General features: G+C 35.8%; 1 protein-coding gene across 1 annotated transcript; it reads left to right on the top strand.

Annotated features, from left to right (window-relative positions):
* Nucleotides 1-3,688: 3,688 nt before the first annotated feature.
* Nucleotides 3,689-7,324, top strand: LOC306874307 (protocadherin-8-like; the record flags this gene model as incomplete). Its single annotated transcript, XM_079424282.1, has 3 exons — nucleotides 3,689-6,127; nucleotides 6,207-6,411; nucleotides 7,095-7,324. The coding sequence occupies 3 exons, from the start codon at nucleotides 3,689-3,691 to the stop codon at nucleotides 7,322-7,324; spliced, it is 2,874 nt and encodes a 957-aa protein (XP_079280408.1).
* Nucleotides 7,325-27,992: the final 20,668 nt, after the last annotated feature.

The following is a 27,992-nucleotide window of genomic DNA, read 5'->3' on the forward strand; positions in this document are numbered from 1 at the left end:
ATACAGAGTTTTTTGGCTTTGGTAGAATACTAGAATTGATACCTTATAAGTAACCAAACTAAAAAGGTGAACTGGAAACAATTTTATTTAGAGCACTGTGTGAAACTGTGGTTCAAAACATGTTGCTTGTTTTCAAGTATAAATACATAAGCAACATGAAAATACACGGTTGCACTTTTTTGGTCCCTGTGAGGAAACAAGCTTATAAATTATACAAAATTATTTTTTTGAAATTCTAAAATAGCAGGAAGTTTTGTGTGAGGGGTGTATAGTTATGGTAAGGGGATAGAAAATATATGTGTATATGTACCTGGTATTCCCTATGTTATGGGGACACAAATATAGTAATACCAGTTAATTTTGACCTTGTGGGAACACTTTTTTTTTTTTTGGTTGCAATGAGGAAACAAGATTATTAATAATACAGAATTAAGTTTTGTGTTTGTGAGGCGTATAGGGTTACGTAAAGATAAAAAATATATATATATATATATATTTCTTACATTAAACTATGGAATGTCCCCATAAAACATGGCAAATGTGTGTGTGCATGTTTATGTGGTTTATGAGGACACAAATTTGTATAATGACATGGGTATGACAGAGGTATTACAATATGAAGGTGGTTTATGAGGACACTGCCTATGTCCCCATAATTCAAAAGGCTTAAAAAACATACTAAATGGAGTTTTTTTGAAAATCTAAAAATGCACAAAGTCTCCTGTGAGGGCTAAGTTTAGGTGTAGGGCAATAACACACACAGTTTGTTCAGTATAAAAACCATTACGCCTATGGAGAGTCCCCATAAACCACAAAAACCAACATGTGTGTATGTGTGTGTGTGTGTGAATTCAAGCGATTAGTCATCACTCCCACGCACCTTCATAATTTTTCTCTAATGCTTTATGCTTAACAAAGATCTCCTGATCTCCTAATTATCATACCAAAAGACTTATTCTCCCAGACGACAACTCTCATGAGTGCATGAGAACAAATGCCCTCACAATGGCACGGTCACTGTGCCTTTCTCGATTCTTTAAAAATGCAAATAGCACGAATCCCGCTATTGTGAAACTCGCGAGCAGACACTAAGAATGATGTGTGAATCACAAGAGAGAATATTTATTGATACTTGTCTCACAACCAGCCCAAAGAGTTTTTAAGAACAATTCAACGTATAACGTGCAGAGTTTTTTCACAGAGTGATAGGTTTGGTTGTTTGTTTGTTGATTATTATTATTATTTATTTGTATGTAATATATTTCATATCGCTGTGAAGAATGTTATTGTGGAATATTTATTTGACATTCAGGTGGGTCATGTTGGTTAATAAAATATTAATATAAATAGTAGGGGTGTAACGGTACACGTACTATTCGTACCGAAAATGTTCGGTACGGATCTCTCGGTTCGGTACGCACGTGAACCGAACAAATCATTCAAATATTTTAAGGAAATTCAGACAATAAATGCCGTTTTGGCGCTCCTTGATGAGGCGTAACAGGTCGTTATGTAAACGCTTCAGTTCGGCTCAGAGCGCGAGTGAGAGCGATCATCCCTTCATCTTACTTATAGTTTTAAAGCGAAATAAACATAAATTAACATCTCATGCCTCGTGTAATCGCACAATCAGTGTTTCACTGGCGGAAATATGTGATTAAAACGTTTTGAAATCAAAATGTAACGGAGCATTTCATTTACCTCAGGCAAGTCATCAGTGTCCACAGCTCGTCAGTTCACCAGAGAAATGAAGTCTAGAGAAGAGCATTTCGCGAAATATTAGACTACACATTATATTTTACTTTCCTATCTGTTAGTGATGTCTTAATCATTTAATGTTGCTATATTTAAATAAATATTTTATCAAACAAGTTATGACAGCCACTGTACGTGTAGCCTAAATGATTATGTTTCATCAACAAATAGCTGAAGCCTAGAAATAATTTAGAAGTTTAAAAACGGCATTGAGTGCAATTTACATGTTCGCATTCAATTTTCTTTTTTGAATATGAGTGTTGATTATTATAGTTAAAAATAAATAGTAATTAAATTTAATTTTAGGCTCTATTGTTAATTTGAACCTTATAGTAATGTAAAAGGGCTCCCTTATAGTTTAGAACAGAAGCTGAGGTAGATGTTTATAGATTTTATTATTATTATTATTATTATTTTATGGTTCAGTTTTGGAGATTTAAATAATTTTTTAATGATAATTGAATTCATTTAAGGAAAAAGCGATTTGTTCAGTAATACATTGTTTAATTATAGCCAATATAAGAATATTAGCATTTTTTCCCCCTGCTGTACCGAACCGTCATGTTTGTTAGACAAATATATATTAGTAACTACATATTGTTACTCTGGCCATCTTCAGTGAACTGAATAGCTTCTTGTCATTTTTTATCTGTAAGACTGGACATTAACATGTTGTGGAGTCAGACCTGGGTCGGATGCGTAACCAGTCTTACAGTTAGTCATCTATTTTTTACTGCTTAAACTAGCTCTTAAAATACAGTCTTAACATAGAGGCTAAGTTTATGCAACTGGCCCCTAATTCGCAACCTGTAAATATTAGCAGTCCAAATATGATACATTTTAGTTTCAATATTATCTTTAAAACAGACAAGAGCAAGAGGAGAAAATATCGTCACAATCATTTTGCATCTTGCATCTCGATCGCAGTGGTGACAGATGGATACCAACTGATTCTTTGTGGCTCAGTTAAATGGCAAGTGTTGCCCAATGAAGGGGAAACAAACAAGTGAGAAAATCTCTTAAATAGCCGTGAAGAACTCATTTACACTTTAAATGCGTTTTAAAAGCAGCTATAAGTCGAGGACAATTCATTGGCCGGCTTAATTTATTCAAAGAAGTGTTCATGGAGCTGCCGTATTATGTTTAGGTTAAGCGCAGACCTGAGAACTAACTTCATCTCCCTCCGTCTGTCGTTGCAAAATAATACAGACGCCGACGTCGCCATTGGGATACCCCACCAAGCTATTGTATACTTGTGCTTAACGAGGGGTTCATAAGCCTGTGATATAATCCGGCTATAGAAATCCCTTTCATTAAATATCCTTTCGTTTCAAATAAATCCTATTTAAAAAGAACTTTTACACCTGCCACAGCAGGCGAGATTGCGGGAAAAAAAGCCACAACAGGACTGACATGCATGCTAAACAAGATTTCGCACGTGACACATCTCATAAACTTAACATTTGACTTATCACAATTGATGTATGCTATGTACGTATGAGGGAGGAATAAGATAAAAAATGACCACCACAAAGTTGAGGTTATTTTTAAACCAACAACATACAACTAGGCTACTAGTGTAGTAATAATTTTTAGCTCAGGAATCATGTTTTAAAAATAAAATCTCTCACCATTCTCTCGCTTTATAAAATAGAATTAGTGCAAGTTCACACTGGCATCAAAGTGTCTGATTTATGGCATTTCTTAACGAGTTTAGATGTCTTTTAAAAGACCTCCTTTTTAAAGCAGGGATTGGTCACACTTGATCTCATTTGCATGAAGATGTCTATAAACTACCCAGGCACTGCAGTTTTATCGAACTGCGCGTGGAGCTTGGCATACATGTCAGAGAAACAAAATACATTTTACTGGACAGCTTGCTTTCAAATATTTTCCTCAATTTAAGTTACATACAACTGTAAATCTTGACATTATGAGAGGGACTTCTAGCAGTCGAGTTCTGTGGCATTGGTGGACAGTGGTTGTCGCCTTTGTGTTACTGTCTTTTCTGTCCACTTTAGCAGCGGGAATTACCATGAAATATCAGATATATGAAGAGGACGCTCTATCCAATGTCATCGGAAACCTGGCAACGGACATGGCCTTAAATCTCTCAGATGACTCTAAGACCAATTTCAAAATGATGAATAAGTTCAATGCATCTTCTATTAGACTCAGAGAAAGAGACGGGCAGCTAACAATTGGAGAACGAATAGACAGAGAAAAAATATGTAAGCATACAATCCAGTGTCTCATTGCATTCGACGTTGTGAGTGTCTCGAATGAGAAATTTAAATTAATTCATATTGAAGTGGAAGTAAAGGACATCAACGACCACGCTCCCGTGTTCCCCAGGAAGGAATCCACTTTGGAAATTTCTGAAAATGCAGCACTCGGCACTAGAATTCCTTTAGATGTTGCTATGGACGAGGACGTGGGTTCGAACTACATACAAAGCTACCAAATATCAGTCAACAGTTACTTTACCATTGATGTGTTGAGCAGAGCTGATGGGGTTAAATATGCAGAGTTGGTGCTGTTGAAAGAATTAGATAGGGAAACACATGCCTCCTATGTTTTGGAGCTCGATGCAACAGACGGAGGAAATCCATCAAGGTCCAGCAGCACAAAAATCAATGTAAAAATAAAAGACTTTAATGACAATAGCCCTGTGTTCGACCGGAAAAGCTTTTCAGTTGATATACTGGAGGACGCACCGGTGGGATTCTTGCTTGTGGACTTTAACGCGGTTGATCCGGACGAGGGTTTGAATGGGGAAGTTGTATATGGGTTCGGTAATCAAGTGGCCTCAGAGATCCGGCAGCGTTTCAGTGTTGACCGAAAATCCGGGCGGTTGACACTCGAGAGCCCGATTGATTTTGAGAGCAAGAAAACCTATGAGTTCGATATACAGGCATCCGACTTGGGTCCTAATCCGAGCCCATCCATTTGTAAAGTTGTTGTTCATGTGCAGGATGTGAATGACAACGCACCAGAAATCACCATTACCCCCATGACTTCAGTCACCGCGGGAATAGCGTATATCACAGAGGCTGCTGCTAAAGAAAGCTTTGTGGCTCTTGTCAGCATCGCGGACAAGGACTCAGGCGCAAGCGGAGACATTCATTGTACCCTCTATGGGCACAATCACTTCAAACTCCAGCAAGCCTACGAGGACAGCTTTATGATTGTAACGACATCTTCACTTGATAGAGAAAACATTTCAGAATACAACTTAACGGTTGTAGCCGAAGACCTGGGATCACCTCCGTTCAGAACAATTAAGCAGTATACTATAAGGTTGAGTGATGAGAATGACAACGCCCCTGTGTTCAGTAAACCAGTCTTTGAAGTCTCCTTGATGGAGAACAATGCACCAGGAGCATATATCACAACTTTGGTGGCCAGAGACCTTGACCTGGGGCAAAACAGCAAAATTAGCTATAAGCTCTTGGACACCTACATCATAGGCTCTCCGGTGTCAACCTTTGTCTCTCTAGATCCAGCTACAGGTTCGCTCTATGCGCTCAGAACTTTCAATTTTGAGGTCCTCAAACAGCTACAGTTACGTATTCAGGCAACCGACGGAGGTTCGCCACAACTCCAATGCAGTGCAATCATTAATCTAAAAATAGTTGATCAGAACGACAACGCTCCCTCTATCACGCAGCCTGCGCTAATTAATAATTCTGCCGAGGTTCTACTGCCCAAAGATGCGCCTTCAGGTTACGTTATAACCCAGGTACACGCTAGGGATGCTGATGAAGGTGTCAACGCAGAATTGTCGTTCAGAATATCCGAAGGTGACGCATCTGTGTTCTCCATAAATAGTGCCACCGGAGAAATTTATCTGAAGCATGAACTCAGCTACGAAGTTTACGAGAACTTGAGAATAACAGTAACTGTCAGTGACAACGGGAGACCTTCCCTAACTACAGCAGTCACTATCAATTTCATAATAGCAGGATCTCTCCCTATTGACCGCAATGTTTTCATGCACAAAATTGACGAAGAGACTCAGGAAGTGGATCATTCAATCATTATAATTGTAGTACTGGCGGGGAGCTGCACACTACTATTTTTAGCCATTATTATAATAGCGTCCACTTGTAATAAAGGAAAGGTCGACAATCGAGGCCACAGCCATTCTGGAAAGGAGGACAGAGTTCAGGCCAAGGGAAATCACATCGACCCGCTAATTTCAATTCACAGTGACATCGTTTTTGATATTCACCCTTACTCAAATAAAACAACTTTTTGTGGCTTGATCCAGAGAGGCAGTGACATATCCTACAGCTCTGAAGATAGTATGCGTGTCTCTGAAGATAGTCCGTGTGAACTAGGGGACAAAAGCCGCGGTGTCAAGTCAGAGGTAAGCCTAATGTCTTAGAATGTAAATTCTGTATTTGATATTGTTAGTTCTTCTCAAATATTGTACTTTACTTTAATAGGGATTTTCCACGGTACCAAGCCATGGTAAAGATGCAATGAGACAAATTAAAAATTGGAAAGGCACCTCGTACGCAACTATATCAGCTCCAGAGCCTCATAGTGGAAAGGACAGCGGGATTGGAGACAGTGACTTCAATGATAGTGATTCAGATATTAGCGGCGATGGCTTGAGAAAAGACGAGCATCAAAACAGCGATCAAAATGGTAGGTCTAAACCATGTCTAAATCAGTGGCGCTGAAACGTGTGTTCATGTTACCCTTTCCACATAGTGACAAAGCTAAATGTAAATAACAAAGCTTATATTAATTAACCATGATACTTTGTAACCCTACTGATACTTTGTGACCCTCTATACAGTGCTGCAGATGTACTTGACTTTATGACCTTGCGGATGTTCCATGTTTTTTGGCACCAAGGGCAATACTAAGCCAGTTTTATGTTTGCTGATACATTTTTAAAATTACGTTTAATATGAAAAGTTTTATTTTGTATGTTAGATACATGGAGATTCATCACTGCAGGATTTACTATCTGATTTCCTCATTTATTATGTTCCTTTTTGGCTCTTTTGTTGCTGCTATAGGAATTTAGTAGATCTGTAGATAAGATGCCTATTTTTTTTTCCTTAGTTCAGTGTGAAAAAGTATCTTTGCAAAAAAATATAAATAAGTTATAAGAACACAGCAAATACAGTAACCTATATCAGAAATGATGTTTTATCCAAAAGATGTGCTGCATATTTTAATATAATCTGACAAAGATTTGAGGGTTCTACTAAGCATTTGCTATAACACCTCTACATTGTCATAACGTTTTAAAAGGCTAAACGTTTAAAAGGCTAAAAGGCTTGTACTTATTAATAAGGATATTCTTTTTCTTTCTGAAGGTCTGTGGGCATGTACAAGCGAGTGCAAGATTTTGGGCCATTCAGATCACTGCTGGAGTCCAACAGCTTCCAGGACAAACTGCAATTTAATACATTCATTTGCTAAGTCAGGTTCACTTCCACAAGACACTCTCAGGAGGGAAAACTACAACCAAGCTCACATTCCAAAAACAGTGGGACTGCAGAGTGTCTGTGAGAAAGTACTACATAGAGAATATGACTATATGTAACCAGTTAATTCACCTCAGGGCGCATTAAATTGACAATACTACATTCCTGTTGTTTTCACAAACATCAAAAATGAAGTGTAAAGAGCAATTAAACAACCCTTTAAAATCAACAAAACCAGCTAAACTTACAGATTTTCACATAGTCAGCTGATCATGTAGAGAATAATTATTTAAGTCTTTTTGTAAATGCTGAACATATTTTTATAATGCAACCGATTTTTTTAAAGATGATATATTTTAAAGGTGATTAAATTATATAGCCTACTTGATTTTAAAAGCATGTTGATTTTGTTTTTCACAGTTCAAAATAGTCGTTAATCAAGTAAACATTTCTCTGAGTGTGTTTATATATTTATTTGTAAAAATGTAATGTTTGTGTTGCACTTGGTTAAGTTTTAATTATTAATACTTTTCAATTTGTAGAAGGGAATTCAGTTTTAGTGGTGAAAATATGTTAAACATGCATCAAAAGCTGAAGACATGTACTGATTATTTGTAAATAAATAATGTTATTATTGTCTGATCGATTAGTATTTTTTTAAATCCATAACGGATCTCAGACCTGCCAACCTGTACGCATGTCTACCAATGTTCCCCCTAAGCTTTGAGCGCGGGCGGCCGCGCAGAGAAATAATGTGCCGCGCACACGCAAAAATGAGTAGGGAAAGCCATTTGATTGTATTTTAGTAAAAACGAAAGAATTGCAACGCTCTGATAAACCGCTATAGAGTTAGAACCGGTGAATGCCCACACGGAAAGGTAATATATTCACATATATGTGAAGCACTGTTAAATATATTTAGAAAATATTTTGAAAAAATACATTTAATGCTCATGTTGCGCGCGCGCGATATTTGTGAATTTATATTCATGCCTCATATGAATTTTTAATCAAAGTGTTTTTGCAATACAGCAATGCATTTTGTTTCTACACTAATTAAAGCTATTATATCATATTATATTATAGCCTATTATATTGTATTATAGATCCTATATTCTCATTCAATTTAGGCCTACTATCCACTTAAACAATGTTATCAAGTTTCAGGGCAATTTTCAAATTTTATGTACTATTACGTAAACGCTGCGTACATTTAACGTGTTCGTTGAACACTCTAGGCGCATTTAAACTGGAGTGGAGGGAGTTACCATGGAAAGGGGAGGCAGTTCGGCTGACAAGTAGCAAAAAAAAAAAAAAAAAAAACATTCTCTCACTGTTGTTTTAACTGCTTTCAGTTAATTTAGTCCCTAAAATCACACAACTAATACATACAGCTGTTCCTGACACTTTCTTACATGTAGGCCTAATTGACACGCTTCTGTTGAATATTTAAAATGGTCCAGTGTCATCGGGAAAAGTCCGTTTGTGTCACAACTGAGATAACTACAGAGGCCAACTATAATAGGTAAGCTAGCAAAAGATTTGAGCTCTTATTTATGAATGTTTGGGATTTTAATCACATATTATTTGTAGATGAGTGATTTTTTATAGCTTTGTAGAAGTTTTGCTGGCAATTTGTTAATGGATGAATTGAATTAAGATAATTAATTTAACCCAAAAGTATGCACTGTACTGTTAATCCATTAACATGAACTAAAATGGGCTGAAACTATTCCAAACACTTTTTATCTTTCATAGACAAATATTGATAAGAATTGTACCATGATTTCAGGAGTGTCATAAAAAAAAAAAAAACCTGTAATGGGAGCTGCTGACAGAGATATAGGAAACACAGGTGATCTGAGATAGCTTATTAAATAACTTCATATGCATTTTTCACAATATATTTAACCTATATCATCATGCATCTTTAAAACCTAAAAACGTACATTCTCTTTTCTTAAGATTTTTTTAGTATGTTCTGTACATTATTCTCTTTTCTGCATTTAACCTCTGCTGTAGTTTGTTTCTAATACACCTGACATTGTATATTACATATTGTTGGCTCTGTGACAGATTATGTTCCTATATTCTTCCATGCTGATGCAGCAGAGTTGGGGACCTCTTTTCGAAGAACATCTCCAAGGCACTATGAACCATCTGACTAGTAAGTAAAACCTCAAACATTCAAAAGTTTATCAAATATTTAAAAAAATATATATATCAAATAAATATCAAATATTTTTGGAGACATTAAGACATTTATTTATGTCTTACAAGGCCATCCTGTTTAACACTGCATTGAGCACACTGCAACCTACAGAGGAGTACAACATAATTCAAAATGAGACACAGATGCTAATAAAAAAAAGTGCTTTGAAATGAAAATGAATAATGTTAAGACAGAACCAAGTACTGTGACTATGCCTCACTTCAAAGTGAAACAGTCTGTAATGGTCATCTGCCATACCAGATGGACGGTGAAGGTGGGAATTAGAAGTAAGATTTTCTAAACTTTAAATGTAGTAAAGTGTTTGTTCAAGAAGACTTTGTTGCTTGTGGAAACCCCACACAAGCCTGAAAGGTGCTTAAAACTTAAAATCTTAATTGCACTCTTGAAAACTGTTCACCAAAGACTAAATTTTAGTCCGGCAGAATTTTCTGCACACTTCACCACCACCAAGATCAAAATGAGCATTGTGAATATAAAAGTTTCACATTACATTTATAACAATCATTGTTAATACAGGTCCTTCTCAAAAAATAAGCATATTGTGATAAAGTTCATTATTTTCTGTAATGTACTGATAAACATTAGACTTTCATATATTTTAGATTCATTACAACACAACTGAAGTAGTTCAAGCCTTTTATTGTTTTAATATTGATGATTTTGGCATACAGCTCATGAAAACCCAAAATTCCTATCTCAAAAAATTAGCATATCATGAAAAGGTTCTCTAAACGAGCTATTAACCTAATCATCTGAATCAACTAATTAACTCTAAACACCTGCAAAAGATTCCTGAGGCTTTTAAAAACTCCCAGCCTGGTTCATTACTCAAAACCGCAATCATGGGTAAGACTGCCGACCTGACTGCTGTCCAGAAGGCCATCATTGACACCCTCAAGCAAGAGGGTAAGACACAGAAAGAAATTTCTGAACGAATAGGCTGTTCCCAGAGTGCTGTATCAAGGCACCTCAGTGGGAAGTCTGTGGGAAGGAAAAAGTGTGGCAGAAAACGCAGCACAACGAGAAGAGGTGACCGGACCCTGAGGAAGATTGTGGAGAAGGACCGATTCCAGACCTTGGGGGACTGAGCAGTGGACTGAGTCTGGAGTAGAAACATCCAGAGCCACCGTGTACAGGCGTGTGCAGGAAATGGGCTACAGGTGCCGCATTCCCCAGGTCAAGCCACTTTTGAACCAGAAACAGCGGCAGAAGTGCCTGACCTGGGCTACAGAGAAGCAGCACTGGACTGTTGCTCAGTGGTCCAAAGTACTTTTTTCGGATGAAAGCAAATTTTGCATGTCATTCGGAAATCAAGGTGCCAGAGTCTGGAGGAAGACTGGGGAGAGGGAAATGCCAAAATGCCTGAAGTCCAGTGTCAAGTACCCATAGTCAGTGATAGTCTGGGGTGCCATGTCAGCTGCTGGTGTTGGTCCACTGTGTTTTATCAAGGGCAGGGTCAATGCAGCTAGCTATCAGGAGATTTTGGAGCACTTCATGCTTCCATCTGCTGAAAAGCTTTATGGAGATGAAGATTTCATTTTTCAGCACGACCTGACACCTGCTCACAGTGCCAAAACCACTGGTAAATGGTTTACTGACCATGGTATTACTGTGCTCAATTGGCCTGCCAACTCTCCTGACCTGAACCCCATAGAGAATCTGTGGGATATTGTGAAGAGAAAGTTGAGAGACGCAAGACCCAACACTCTGGATGAGCTTAAGGCCACTATCGAAGCATCCTGGGCCTCCATAACACCTCAGCAGTGCCACAGGCTGATTGCCTGCATGCCACGCCGCATTGAAGCAGTCATTTCTGCAAAAGGATTCCCGACCAAGTATTGAGTGCATAAATGAACATAATGGCCATTCCTTTATTGGTCGGATGAAATATGCAAATGTTTTGAGATAGGAATTTTGGGTTTTCATGAGCTGTATGCCAAAATCATCAATATTAAAACAATAAAAGGCTTGAACTACTTCAGTTGTGTTGTAATGAATCTAAAATATATGAAAGTCTAATGTTTATCAGTACATTACAGAAAATAATTAACTTTATCACAATATGCTAATTTTTTGAGAAGGACCTGTATTTGAATTGTATTTCAGAACTGTTTGTGAAGACAGACAATCAAAAGATGTTACAACCTGGACAGAATTCAGCTCCAGATCCACCCTCCACACCAGACTTCTCACTCACAAGAATTGCTTTCTAATAGCATATTATTTGTTCTCTTCAGAGTTAGGTGCATGCAGATATGACTTGATTTTAGATAAAATGAAAACTATATATACAGTGGTGTTCCTGATTTTTTTTTTTGCATGTTTGTCACACTTTAATGTTTCAGATCAAACTAATTTAAATATTAATCAAAGATAACACAAGTAAACACAACATGCAGTTTTTGAATGAAGTTTTTTTATTATGAAGGGAAAACAAAATCCAAACCCACATGGCCCTGTGTGAAAAAGTACTTGCCCCCTAAAACTAATAACTGGTTGGGCCACCCTTAGCAGCAACAACTTCATTCAAGCGTTTGCGATAACTTGCAATGAGTCTGTTACAGCGCTGTGGAGGAATTTTGGCCCACTCATCTTGGCAGAATTGTTGTAATTCAGCCACATTGGAGGGTTTTCGTGCATGAACCGCCTTTTTAAGGTCATGCCACAGCATCTCAATAGGATTCAGGTCAGGACTTTGACTAGGCCTCTCCAAAGTCTTCATTTTGTTTTTCTTCAGCCATTCAGAGGTGGATTTGGTGGTGTGTTTTGGATCATTGTCCTGCTGCAGAACCCAAGTTCGCTTCAGCTTGAGGTCACGAACAGATGGCTGGACATTGTCCTTCAGGACTTTTTCACACAGGGCCATGTGGGTTTGGATTTTGTTTTCCCTTCATAAAAAATCCCCTTCATTTAACCTTAAATTTTATTTTGTTTGTATTCTATTTATTATGAAGGGGCAAATTACAATCTCGGTAATGAAAACATTCACATGTGTGGAGATTAAATTTATTTGCATAAAGTTTGAGTAAACGGGAATATATTCTATGAAAAGTTTGTTTAATTGAATATTTGAATGTTTTAAAATATATTTGTATTTATAGAAATATAATATATTTACATGTACAGAAATGTAATATGTTTACAAATATTAGGAATTAATATATGTGTTACGTTGGTGCTTGCTAATGAAGCGCAGGATGAAAGATAATCAAAATAAAGTCTTTTAATGAGAAGTCAAAACAGAGAAAGTCTATGAGCAATGGGTAGCAAAAACATGAATCAAACTAATAGCAGACAAAGGACTTGGTGAGAACACAGGCTTTAAGTAGTCTACTGAACATAATGGGGAAACAGAAACAGGTGAGGAGCTAATTAAGTAATCAAGGCAACTAAGGAAAAGGTCAACGGAAGACATGGCAAAACTAAAACAGATTAACATGTAACAATATGGACATGTATTGCAAATTAATATATTTACATAGTCTGATATCTAAATGTATTTTCATATAAAGGAAATAAATATATGTAAATTTTTCAGATAAAAATATATCTACACATATATAATATATGTGAAAAATATTAAAAAGTGTCCAAAATCAAGTATTTAAATATGTTTTTAATATATATTTCAAAATATATTTCCATATATTGTATAAAATATATTTTCTTCTATTTTAATTTAAGATATTTAAATATCTATTTATTAAAAAGATATTTCAATCTATGTGACTTCTGTATGGGTGCGAGAACGATGTGCGCCAAATGAGTCGCTGCAGAAACCCGAATACTTCAATGGTTACGGACGAAATAGCTCAAATCGAGAGCCAACGCAAACGTAATGAAATGTGAAATAAAACGTCCTCATGTATTAAAGAAGAGTGCCTTGATTAAGTGCTGGAATGATGGGCACAGAACGGTAACATAACCCTTTGAGACATTTACGGTCACACACACAGGTGTATTGTGCAAACTGTACTTCTTAGGGATGTTTAGATAGCTATATAATTCACGTTCACGGTTTTTTTTTTTCTTTAAATATTTAACTCACAGATCTCAGTTTAAATGCTTCAGTTTGTTTTCTATTCTCCTCTATCAGTTTAAATGCTTCAGTTGTTTTGATATCTTAGGCCTATATTATACATCTAATAATTTACCTTGTTTTTTAATGGAGTCACTTATCCTCACAAGGCTGTATTTATTTGATTAAAATACAGAAAAAAAACAGAAAAAAAAAACAGTAATATTGTGAACTCTAAGGCCCTTTCACACGGGACGCGGCAGTCGCGAGTGTCTAGTTCATTTTCAATGGGAGGCATGCGGAAAGCTGCAAACCGCGAGCGGTTTTGCTGGCGGCGCTGAGGCGGAGCACAAGCGGTGCTCGTGCACCCAAAATCCTGCGAGCACTGCTGCATCGCTGCAGGCGCTGCCAAAGATAAAAATATTTTACCTCCGTGAAGTTGGCCCCCCACCCAACGCAAAACGTCGGCAAAATAGTTCAATCGTTTTTGCTCCGTTTGTGCTGTACAAATTTTCGTTTGTGCTGCTTTGGTTTTTTAGATATTAAAATAATATTTATAGGTCATTCTGAGGTCACTCAGCCCCCACATACTCCAAATTCACCATAAATAGTCTCGTTTGTGCTGGTTTGTGCAGGTAAAAGTTTCGTTTGTGCTGCTTCGGTTTTTAACATATTAGACATTGAATTATAGGCGATGACGTCACTCAGCCCCCCACATGCTCCAAATGCACCCAAAACAGTCTCGTTTGTTTGTGCTTCGTTTGTGCTGGTTTGTGCCGTAGAAAAATTAGTTTGTGCTGCTTCGATTTTTAAGATATTAAAATAATATTAATGTTTTTTTTCTGAGGTCACTCAGCCCCTCCACATGCTCCAATTTCACCCAAAACAGGCTCAATCCTTTGTGCTTCGTTTGTGCCGGTAATATTTTCTTTTGTGCTGCGTCAGCTTTTTAGATAGGCTATTAAAATATTATTTAGTGATCATTCTAAGGTCATGCTCCAAATTTACCCCAAATAGTCTTCTTTGTTTGTGCTGGTTTGTGCTGTAAAATTTTCGTTTGTGCTACCTGCAGTTTTTTAGAAAATAAATATTTGATCATTCTGAGGTCTCTCAGCCCCCCACTTGCTCCAAATTTACCCCAATAGTCTCGTTTGTTTGTGCTTCGTTTGTGCTGGTAATAATTTCGTTTTTGCTACTGACTTTTTTAACAATGCAGTTGAAGTAGCTAATAAGGTAAAATTCAAATGGCAAACCAAATCACGAAAGTCACTTAATTGTTAGTAACCTTATTCGTTCAATTAGGCGAATTAAACGATAATAATAACAACAATAAGTAAATAAATTAAAGACTTAGAAATTTTTGTATCTGCGCACAAATAAAATCAAAAGTTTTGGGTGAATTTGGAGCATGTGGGGGGGGGGGGGGGGGGGGGGGGGTATTTTAAAAACCGAAGCAGCACAAAGGAAGCTTTTACCTGCATAAACAAACGAGACTATTTGTGGTGAATTTGGAGTATGGGGGGGGGGGGGGGGGGGGATCTGAGTGACCTCAGAGTGACCTATAAATATTATTTTAATATCTAAAAAACCAAAGCAGCACAAACGAAAAATTGTACAGCACAAACGATTGAGACTATTTTGCCGACGTTTTGCGTTGGGTGGGGGGCCAACTTCATGGAGGTGCCAGAGAGTGGTAAAACATTAGCATTATGGCTAATTTAGGCTAATGCTCATAGCAAATGCAAATGAAATATTTTAAACCCATGCATTTAGGTTAATTTTGGTATGATTTAGTGTTAATAATTAAGCAAACCCTTACAAAAAATCCTGCAGGACCTACACACCACATACATGCACATTCCTATGGATCCCACAGGATTTTCGTGACCATTTTCCTGTAGGACTCCTGCAGGAATCCTACAGAATCCTACAGGAAACATGCAGGACTCCTGCAGGAATCCTACAGCAAACATGCAGGACTCCTGAAGGAATCCTACAGGAAATCAAAAGCATTAGCATTAGTGTTCAATTCCTATAGGACGTCTGCAGAAATCCTAATGAACTATTATGTATATTCATCCTGTTGGACTGCTAAAGGGATATTCAGGGCCTCCTGTATAACAAAACACTTTTTAAAAAGCAATGTTGTGTCTCAAATTTAAATATCAACAAAAACTGAAAAAAGACTTCAGAAAATGTTAATTATGAATTATTTATTAGTCAAAAGAGCTTAAAGATAAAATGCGACAAGTGTGAAGAAAATCTGAACAGAACGTGGCCCATCATTCTGCAGAAACCAATAACTCTGGACTCTGGAAAAAAAAAGAGAGATACATTTTTGCCTTAACTTTTAATAAGTTAATAAAATATGCATAAATCTAATTACATGCATATGTAACTGTGAATTTGTCCTCACCTGTTATGTGCTTCACCACTCAGTGTTGCAGTGTAACAGTGTCCTTCTTATGTTGCCTGAGAAATAGGAGTATACACTACATATATAAATACTGAAATATAAGGTACTGTAATTATAAGAACTGTAAATGATCATCTTGCAGATTAGTTGACATGTGAAACAAAATGTCTAATGAATAACACTTAAAATATTAAAAAAATATATTAGAAAGTAAAACCTGCTAAGGAGTTTATGTTCATCATTCATTTTTTCTCGTAAAGCAGCCCGAAGAAACTTTCGTGGAGTTGCTGGAAATTTCTTCGAAACAGTGTCTGAAAGAGAAATGTAAATAAACTTTAGTGTCAGACACTTGTTATGAGAGCATATATACTTAAAAACCATTAACACCTTTATACCTATAATAAGTCCCACTTTTGTGGGGTCCAGAGGGGGCTTGGCTTGTGAATCTTTGTTGGCATTTCCAATTTTTCCAGAAAGGCTGTGGGTAGCTAACATGCTCCTTCCAAAAACAGCCACGGCTAAATCCTTAATCATGGCTGAACATGATGTGCCCCTCTACCACATGCTTGGAATGTATCCTTTGCAATGTTTAGTTTTTTGTGGATTTCAACCTGTGCAATACACATTAAATAATAAACTGAATTGGTCATATTTTTTACTCTGCGTTTTACAAAATTCTTATGCTTTCCTAAATCTCACACACAAAGAAAAGACTTATTATATGGTGTGGAAAAAAAAAAAAAAAAAGTATTCTCACATGGTCCAGTCCAGAAGAACTAAGATCTGCAGAATTGGCTGGTTGAAGGGCAGTGCTGCAAGCTGCACTTGTTAGGGAGGTTTGCACAGCATGCTTGTTTACACTGCTGTTAGGCAGCAACTCCGCAAACCTGTTAATAATCTCTAAATAAAAAAGCAATGTTTAAATGAACTCATTCATTCATATAGCAAGAAAAAAAAAACTATAACCATGTATATCAGTAGCCTACCATTTTGCAGTTTAAAGTTCAGGGCTTTTAGCTGCTGATTCTCTGCTTTCAAGGCCTTGATTTCATTTCTCAGGTCATTTAATGTGTAATTTTCTTTGTTTTTTTTGTTTTTTTGAGTTGAGAGACAGAATTAACTCTTATACGGTCTTCGGTGTCTTTTTGACCCAAAAATGGCGTTTGCTAAAATTTTAAAAAATGTTCTCTTTGTCCAAATGTCATGAGACTTTATAAAATGGTCAACACTTTCTAGATCTACAAATAAAGAAAAAATTTGAATGATATCTTAATTTTATGTTAGTGTGAAAAAAGTCACACTCATGGTCTTTTATGGGATGATATTTATGGGATGATATTAGACTCAAAATGATTAATAGATGCATGCACAATTATCCATGTACTGCATAAATTTTATGCATGTATCTTGCTAACCACGAACAAATGTCTTTCAATTTGAGTCTGTGGAATTCAGGATTAAATGATTGTGCAGCGATTTTAACAAATACAGATATGTTTGTGTATAAAAATGTTGTGATCTGCATTAATATATCATAAATTGCTCATGCAAAAAGGAATCCTTGCATTTGTGGATCAGGTGACACACGTGCATGTATTGACATCTTGTTTGCATTAATCTTGTTCGGTTCATTTGGATTTTGAGACTTCATTTTCGCAGTTTGCAGTATTTCACGACGCCCACACACACAACTACCAATGAACAAAGCCCAGTGCAATTCATTAAGGTGTACACGATTTGAAAAATTCGCAAATGTGCATCACTACACTGAAACAAATGCTTTTCAGCCAGTGTCTGCAGAGTTAAGAATTACATCAATGTGCAGCATTTTATACAAATATAGACTTTTTTAATACAAATGTTATAGTTTGTATTAAACTATCATAATTTGTGCATGCAGCGATTAAAATGTGCATTTGTGGAACAGGCGATGCACGTGCATTCATTCACATCTCTTCTGAGTCGATTCTATTTGATTCATTTGAATTTTGAGACTTTTGTTCCGCCCGTTTAGCCTTGCCCAATCCACACACACACAGCTCGCGATCCACACGCAGCTGAGCCTAAGAAAATCAGCGACCACTAGATGGCACTAGCCCCAGTCACCTGTGCTCATTCCATTGTGTACACTTTTATGAATGTTACATTGTGTTTTCCTTGTTTCTTTTTGGTTTGGCTATTCTACTCTGCCCGTAGAAATATAATAAAAATGTTTTATTGAACTTGTTCTAATTTAACTAGTCTTAGGACACAGAATAGCTCATATTAATTTTGCCAAACAAGAACGTCCTGATGGTACCTTTGTGTTTCCCCCCCCCCCCCTGTAATTCAACGGCACGTTGTCAGTTATTCCTTCCTTGTATTATTATTATTATTATTATTATTATTATTATCATTAAAGGGCTATTATAGTTGCTAATTTAAGCCATTACACAATACGTCACGACCGACATTAGTAATTGCACGTTTATATTCAATTAATTAAACTATTACATTAACTTACATAAACATTAACAATGAATGTTTAGGGAAAAATAGCTAGAACACATTTTATTTAGGCCTACTTATTACTAAACTGTTTTCTGAGTCAGTATCGGCTACAAAGATGAAGTTGACAAACTAATTCGCCATTTGTTTATAAGTAGCCTATAAATATCGTCTAATTACTATTTACACTTATTGCAAATATCTGCTACTTTTACAGCATGTATAGAATGGCTATTTTCACTTAGTGTAAACAGCAAATCTCTAAAAATGCTACTGTTGTTACTTAGTGGGGCTAGTGCCATCTAGTGGTCGCTGATTTTCTTAGGCTCAGCTGCGTGTGGATCGCGAGCTGTGTGTGTGTGGATTGCATGTAGTGATAGCTGCAGCCCGGAGACCTGCAAGTGGGAGGAGCTTACGCCAAGAACAGCAAGTAGGAGGAGTTTGAGAACAGCAAGTGGGAGGAGCTTATGCCGCAAGTAGACAGGATTTCATGGTAGTTTAGAATGACATAAATATAACACATTTTCATAGTAGTTTAAACTGAAATTCATAGTTTTGTCATTGTGTTTGTCCAATTTCACTGTTAACAATGAAATTATGTCTTATTCTTAGTTTTGTCATTATTATTTGTATTCAATACCATTCACTGTCAAAATTGAAATGTCTTTACACCTTTTACCATGCTTCGTGATGGTGTCATTTTAAGTCCTTTAACTGTAGTAATTTAAGCATATTTCTGGTATTACATTTTACTTCTACAATTCTTCTACAGTAGCCTTTTAAGGAACATTAAAGTGAGATGCAATTGCACTTTGGAGGTAAATGTGTGATGCATAAAGAAAATGTTGAGTACTGTTAAGAAAATGTAGTTACCATTTGCCTGTACTGCACATTTTTATTTTTCATATTTTTTTTAAATCAAATTACAACACATGACAGACTAATGCTCTTCAGAACATGTTACACAAATCAATGTATTAATCTGAAATCTCAGGGTGGGTAAATTATTTTATTTCTGATGACTCAAATTATGTACAATTATTCATTCAGCACAATAGACTTGCATGCAGTGGACACTGCACAATCCCATATGCATTGCTTCTGAGTAAATTCCACAGAGCTCGCCTCGCTTGTCCTTCCCAACATAACCTGGTGGGTACACAAGAAGCACAATGAGCATTAGGGTTAAACCGAATTTAAAACAATCTCCCCTGCCATCCAAGATATGCATGACTTTATTCTCTTGTTGAACATGTACAAACATTTCAAGAATAATTTCTCAGCTCTGTAGGTCAATGCTATGCAAGTTAATGGTGTCCAGAAATTTTAAGTGACGACATTAGGCCAAGAAAATTAGTCTTTATTACTATTTTTATATGAAGTATTCCTTTTAAAAACCACTAGATAAAATGATAGTTTATTCACCATTAATTTACACAAACCTGATTATTGATTATTATATTAGTATTAAATAAAAAAAAAGGTTATTTAAACTATGTTTTAAATATATTACATTGTGGATTAGGAGGTCAGGAGATGTGTTCTAATACTTTTGAAAATGTACCTTATTATTTAGAAAATTACACTGTAAAAAGTGAACACTTGGATCAACTTTTTTTAATTTATTAATTTTAATTTATTACCTTTATTTGTAATAAGTTAAGTTGAAAAAAAAAACAAGCATTTTTTTAGGTGTTACCAATTGAAGTATTTTAAAAAAAAGTTTTTAAAGTTGATCCAACTGTTCACTTTTTACAGTGTATCTATCATAGACTGTATAAAAACAGCTATCTATTTACAAACGTTTAAGACATTTACACTTTATAAATCAGTGCAGTCCAAAATGAAAAAAAAAAAATTACGGTAACACTTTCTATGGAGCCCATATTTATAATACATTATAAGTGTATTCTTAAGGCATTATAATGAATGCATAATGCACTATAAACAACCTTATAATATGTTATATTGTCAATTTTAATACATTATAATGCTTACACATTTGTACATATTTTTAAGATTATAATTATTTATAACACAATGAACACCATATTAAATCTACTTTTACACTGATAATGGACTATATATCTTGACATTATTTAAGATCTGCACAGTATCTTACTACAGTACATCTTGTAATTGGTCAGGTGTGAAGTGTTATTTATTCCCTGTGAGGCTAATATTATTTTTTATGTGAGCTAGTTAATAATTTCAACTGAAAAAAAAGAGAAAAAGCAATGTTTATATGTTTGGTTACATTTTATTTTGATGTCCCCTTTGTCTATTGACTCTATGCAACTTTGCAACTCTCATGTCAACTAGTATTAGTAGGTTAAGGTTTAGGTTAAAGTTGGGGTTGGTAGAATGTTGACGTACTCATAAAGTTGCTTAGATAGTCAGTTTGTCCATCAAAATAAAGTGTTAGCATATATTTAGCAGACAACATACTACTATACTCCAATGACTGCTAGTTGACATGCAGTTGCAGAGTTACTAAACAGCTCTCTAAAAGGTACCATCAAAATAATCAAACTGATATTAAAATAGAAATAGTTAAAAGCAATCTGATCTGATATCTGATCTTATGGCTTTTTGAGAGAGAAAAAAGACTATTATTATTACTATACTTATAAGTGGTCATTGATAGCTTTAGGTAAAGCAGCATAAGAAAGGTGGCAAGATATGAGACTTATAATACATTATAACTATGAGAAATATGATCCATTGTAACTTAAGTGGATGCAATCTGTTCACTGTGTGTTATAAATCATCATACTCTTAAAAGCTATAACCACTAATAACTAAATATTATAATACTAATACTAAACTAATCATTTAACTGTTCTTATATTCACAAGATGATATAACATATAAGGTTGTTGTTGTTGTTTTTTTTAAATAATGTATTATGCATTCATTATAATGCCTTAAAAATACCCTTATAATGGATTATAAATATGGGCTTTATAGAAAGTGTTACCAAAATTACAATGCCATGTAATTACATTACCTGCTTATGGTCTTCGGTATCCATAACTTGGGAGAGCCATTTTGTTGTATGTAGAAATAAACAAAGATATTGTCAGTCAGGCACATTACAGATTGTAAGCTGTGTGTTGTATTAAGAAAACGTTGTACAAAAGCCACCAAGAAAATGCACTTTTCACAGCTTGTAATACTTTTTACAAAACAAAACAAAACAAAAAAAAGTACGCTTACCTCTTCCACTCCTCCACCGTGCAAGTCTCAAAATTAAATGAATCAAATAGAATCGACTCAGAAGAGATGTGAATGAATGCACGTGCGTCGCCTGATCCACAAATGCACATTTTAATCGCTGCATGCACAAATTATGATAGTTTAATACAAACTATAACATTTGTATTAAAAAATAAGTCTATATTTGTACAAAATGCTGCACATTGATGTAATTCTTAACTCTGCAGACACTGGCTGAAAAGCATTTGTTTCAGTGTAGTGATGCACATTTGCGAATTTTTCAAATCGTGTACACCTTAATGAATTGCACTGGGCTTTGTTCATTGGTAGTTGTGTGTGTGGGCGTCGTGAAATGCTGCAAACTGCGAAAATGAAGTCTTAAAATCCAAATGAACCGAACAAGATTAATGCAAACAAGATGTCAATACATGCACGTGTGTCACCTGATCCACAAATGCACGGATTCCTTTTTGCATGAGCAATTTATGATATATTAATGCAGATCACAACATTTTTATACACAAACATATCTGTATTTGTTAAAATCGCTGCACAATCATTTAATCCTGAATTCCACAGACTCAAATCGAAAGACATTTGTTCGTGGTTAGCAAGATGCATAAAATTTATGCAGTACATGGATAATTGTGCGTGCATCTATTAATCATTTTGAGTCTAATATCATCCCATAGTAATCTCCCATCAGATATGACGGAGGAAGATTTCAAGAAGATTTTTTCCAAATATGGCGAAGCAAACGAGGTGTTCATCAACGTAGACAGAGGATTCGGCTTTATACGCCTGGTAAGACACTTACAAAACATGTAACGTTATGCAGTAAAGCAAAGTCTAATAGCTTATTTTTAGAGCATGGTGCATAAATAATTATAATTAGGGTTTTCTGGTCCAGTCTAATTATCTAATGATTATTTAGCTGGTATACCAAAACCAGCTAAATAATCAATCAAATAATCACCAACGAAATAATCAAATAATAAAACCAATCAGCTATATGAATTGCAAGATATCTGTTTAAAGATCGCTTAATCTGGAAAGCATCTGCTGTGTACAAACATCTGATAGACATCTTTAAGACGTAATGTTTTGCATATATTCTTAATCATCACCATCTTAAAGACATCTAATAAACGTCTATTTAACATCTGATAGGAAACGTCCTATAGACCTATTGCAGATGAGCAAACACTCATACATCTTGCAGATGTAAAATAGAGGTCTCTGTGATGTGCGTGTGCTATCAGGGATTTATGCTGCATTCACGTCAGGGTTCCCACGCTTCTTGAAAGTACTTGAATTTCAGACATATGGATTCAAGGCCTGGAAAGTAGCCCCCCCCAGATCAGAGCCAATCGATTTTGTCAGATCTATGAATACAAAAATATTTTCAGATTGTCTCATTTTATTTGCATTATCTTATTTTAATGAGTATGTTAAGGCTAAATTATTTGTAATTAATGTAAAAAAAAAAAAAAACGAAAAAACCTAACCTTACTCTCACAACTCGCGAATCTCAAAGTATCGCGTGAGTGGACTCTCTTCTCGTTCTCTTCCCGCTTTCTGCAAAGATACACTAAATGAACAAAATGTATATTGGTCGTTTTTTTAATAAACCCACAATAAAACGCGTGGAGGTCTCTAACTTTGACACTTCTCAAAAGAGGCGGATTCTTCTACATTAGGTAAGACATAAGTTTTTATTCCACTCTTTGTATAGCCAACCAGTCGTTGTTGTAAATGTATTTTAAAGGGGCTATGTGTAGGTTTTTACTTAAAAAAATCTTTAAGATAGAGTTTTCATTTGTCCATTTATAAGCCAACCATAATGTAATAGGAAGAATGACACCTTGACTGTCCACCACGGTTGCCTCTATCAGCATGTAGGCTCAGTTGTGTCTGGAGGAGTCGGGTCCAAATTGGCGCGAAAATTCACAAAATGTGACGTCATGCGCGTTCTCGTCTACAGCGGCAATCGCTAGCGGTAGTGTTTGAAATGGACTCTGTGGACGGAAAGAAGCGACCAGCCTCCAGCACAACCCAGACACCCACAAAAGCTCATCGTAAGCTTAAAACAAAAAACAAACAAACAAACAAACAAAAAAAGCCTCATTTAGTGCGCACCGAGAACGAGCATGAGACTGGCTGCAGTTCCTCTAACGGCCACTGGTGTCAGTAACTGTTAGAAATTTCAGAACTTACACAGTGCTCCTTTAAATGAAGAAGAAAATATATAGGCTATAAATAATTGAAAATGTAGAAAATATGGTATATGCAGTGTGCAAAAAAAAAAAAAAAGTATATACGGCGTGCAAAAAAAAAAAAAAAAAAAAAAAGGTATATACGGTGTGTAAAAAAAAAAAAAAATCAGAGCTCATGGTCTACCGGTAGGTGCCCCCCCAGGCAAAAATGTGAAACTCCGCCTATGCTCACACTCTGTGTAAAGTGAGCACATCTTTACAGTGCGTGGATAATTATTAGACACGTTGATATTCTGATTTATTTCCAAGAACATTTGACCAATTCCAAACCACATCAATCGTAATAACTACTATTAATTTTGTAATTAATCATTTATAAGTGATATATAATTGTCCATGAAGGCTGGAAGTGAAAAACTCCTTATATTCATGTGTGCAGAATTATTAGGCACATTTTCTTTTACAGATAAAATGAGCCAAAATAGAGATTTAACTGAAAAGTCAAAAATAATTAAATCCCCAATGAGAAATATTCAAAACTAATGCAATACAGAAATTGTAAAGTTAAGACATGACTATTGGTCAGCGAAATGCTCACTGGGTCAGCGGGGTTAGACAAAAACAGGTGGAGAAGATAAGACACACGGTAACTGCAAAATAATTAAGAATTATTGTGAAGAATTAGGGGTCTCCAGCGCCACCATTTTCCAGAACTGCAACCTTCCTGGAGTCTCCAGAATTATAAGATGTCAGGTTCTCAGAGACTTTGCTTGTAAAAAATCCTAAAAAAAATACCCTCACTTAATGAGAATAACATGCTGAAGTGTTGTGAAATACATGAAGACAAATTTTTATAGGCTTTATAGACGGATAAGTCGAGAGCAGTGTTAATTTTGACAGCAAATTTTGATTTAGTTTTAGTCTAGTTTTAGTCGACTAAATCTACAGTAAATTTAGTTGGCTAAAATCTAATGGGTTTAGTTACAGAGCATTTATTAAGCATTTCTCTAAAATTTCCAAACTCATTATATAGGGTTGATATTGTTTTTTTTATCATGATAGACTGCAATTTAACTGCGGTGACACACAACATGCCTTTGATAAAATTAAATAAAACCACTTCTCATAAAGAACAAGAATATGGTCTTATTTTTAATGAAATACCAATGGTTATATAGGCTAATTATGCATTCTTTATAACAACTTGTTTATCATTCTTTCAAGCAGACATATTTATTTCTATAAATAAATTTAGATTAATCTTTAGGGCTACTAAAGTTTTTCAGTCAAGAGCAGTGAGTGATTGTATGTCTTTCTTTTGTTGCTTGATTAACATCAATGACTCGGACAATAGCAACTAAATTAGGCTGCTATCCCTTTAAAACCAAATGCACGGTGACGGATGCAATGTAGGCCTACTGATACACGTTCTCCCTACTGTTTACGTTCACAGCTGTGTTTACGTGAATACTCGTCAAAACGGACATTTCGACATCATTTTGTGTGTATTTCTCCGTTCATGCGACGTGAAAGAGTACTCACCTGCTGTGAGACGCGCTTTCTGTGTGTGTATGCTTCAGTGTCTGCACTCAGAAAACATGACCGAATTGAGTTCTCTCTTGCGTCGTCAGATTTATGCATATCTCTGCTCTCCTCTTACTCCCACATATTGACATTTTTTAATGTTTTATGCGCCGTGCAGCAAGTGTATTTTAGCTTATGTCCCGCCGGTTCATATGTTTGCATCTAACCTTCTATGCAGCAGATTCGTTCTGAATGAATCTCTTCCCAAATTGTCCCTCCCTAACATTTTAGATTAGATAGATAGATATGTCATAATTTTGGTCATTCAAAAAGAGTTTTCGTTCATTATCGTCTCGTTGTCGTCAGTGAAAAAAATGTTGTTGATAAATTATGATAAAGTATTCGTCAACGAAATTAACACCGGTTTAGAGTGATTCTTGATGGACCAGCACCACATCCTCTTGTACCACTATTTGATGAATTTATCTTCCAGAATAGCAGTAAGTTTTAGGAGCTCATTTTTAGTTTCATTTAAAAATGAACTCCCAAAACTTACTGCGACATGGAGCTAAGGAGAAAATGTAGAACTTGAAAAATAAGAAAAACTGCTTAGTGGAACGCGTTTACAGTTTAAAAGCAAATAGAAAGTCCTATTTTTTATTTATTTTCTTTATATTTATTTGCAGATTTGCACATGTACAATTTTTAAAATGTTCATGACATATTAAAAAAAAAAAATTGACATTTTGAGCAGCTGCATGTTTGAGCACCTGCATTCCTCTAGGTCAAAGATGAAAAAAATGGGATTTACAAAATCATTTTGACTGGAGTTGTTTATTAATGAGTAACGTCTCTATTGAGAGAACATGCTAATTTTTAATGTTAACAGGTTTACAGTGTTATTACAACATTTAACCACTTTTTATTAATTTAAAAATTGTGAAATTCTTTCAAATTTAAATCTTGTACAAGAACTACAGCAAAAAACAGTTTTGTTTTTTGTAGTTTGCTGTTTTTCTAAAAATATTTTAGAAATTGTATTTGAATATTACCGGTATTAACTTCAATGGATTTCATTAAATTCTTCGAACACGACTACTCAAAATGGTCTAAATTTATGAAACCTACATCAAAACATTATTACTCTGAAATTCTTAATGTAAATGTTAAGTGTAAGTAAAATGTTTAGTACTGTAAGGTCTTTCATGACACTACATTCGCTGGCGTGTGAATTTGATAGGTGCTTGATATAAAATAAATGGTGCTTAAAAAGTCCTTGAAAGTCCTTGCTGTTCATGAAAGAGTGGGAACCCTGTTTGAAGCAGCGGGCTCAGGTGAAGCTTGAGCTTATCTGCGCATCTCTACAGTGACCTGGGTCGCCAGTACCAAATATTGGAGCACACTCTGCTGGACAAACTAAGTAATTACACCATTTAGAAGCATTTCATCTGCATAATGGCAGCGCTCATCGTTTACTTAGGAAAAAGGTCTATATGTTCTGTAATAAAATGTTTATATCAGCGGTATATCTGCGGCATATTTGCCGATACCAATATATCTGCGACAGGCTCATATCGGCCGATAAAATCGGCAGAACGATATATCGGTCGGGCTCTACTAAAGACCAGTAATTCTTTTGTGTGTTGATTTAAAAATATTATCAAAAGCTTTGGCCAATCATTTAAAAATGTGATGGGGCAAATAATACATTCTAATCTGACACACAATAAGACTGATCATTGTCTTATTGTGTAATCGGAGATGTTTTTGAAGTGACAAAATTGACAGTTCGTGGAAGGCTGGAGTGAGTGGACCAAGTGTGTGGATGAAAACTTGAAAGATCTGCCCTTGTATTATTTTAGTGTTTTGAAAGCGTTGGGCTGATGAGTTTGAGAGGAGTTTAAAAATGGAATATAATAATGGATGTGCACCTGATAACAGTGACCCTTTCCCAAACATGGAGGTTTCACCAGATTTTGCAGAAGATTTTTCTCACCCACTGCTTAAAGGGGTCATCGGATGCTAAATTCACTTTACAACTAGTTTGAACATAAATGTGTGTTGGAAGTGTGCGTACACATCCCTCCTATGATGATAAAAATCCACCCAGTGTTTTTTTTTTTTTTAAATCCCTATTTTACTTTACTTTTAGTCATTTAGCAGAATTTTAACTCATAAAATCAGGCTTTTTTTCTCAACCCCTTTCTCAAATCAGGCTGTTCTGAGATTCCTGTCCGAATGACATAGTTCTGCACAGACATCTCCCATGATAGTTGATTGACAAGGCCATCTTACCTTAGACCCGCCCTGAGTGAGTTGAGAGCTGTACGCCATTGTGTCGACTCCAGTGCGGGGGAAGACAAGATGTCTCCGATTAAGCGATTGAGGTATTTTGTTGTTGGATGTAATAATGAACATAGCAGTTGTCATTTACTACCGACATCTGAGACCCTGAAGACGCAGAGGATGAACGTTACTTTCGTTTTGAAGGGAATGCACCGATCCCCGTTCTACCTAAATGCGTCGGTTCGCGCGAATCATTCGTGATCCAGCTTCATCTACAGAAAAGAGTTTAAGGGTTTTTTAATGAATCTTTGCAAATCGAATTTCCTAATAATGTGCTAGTTAGCTAGTTTTGCAGCTGAAGTTTACAGTCTGCTCGTCACCCCACGGA

The sequence above is a fragment of the Barbus barbus genome (assembly GCF_936440315.1).
Source record: "Barbus barbus genome assembly, chromosome: 8".
Taxonomy (NCBI): domain Eukaryota; kingdom Metazoa; phylum Chordata; class Actinopteri; order Cypriniformes; family Cyprinidae; genus Barbus; species Barbus barbus.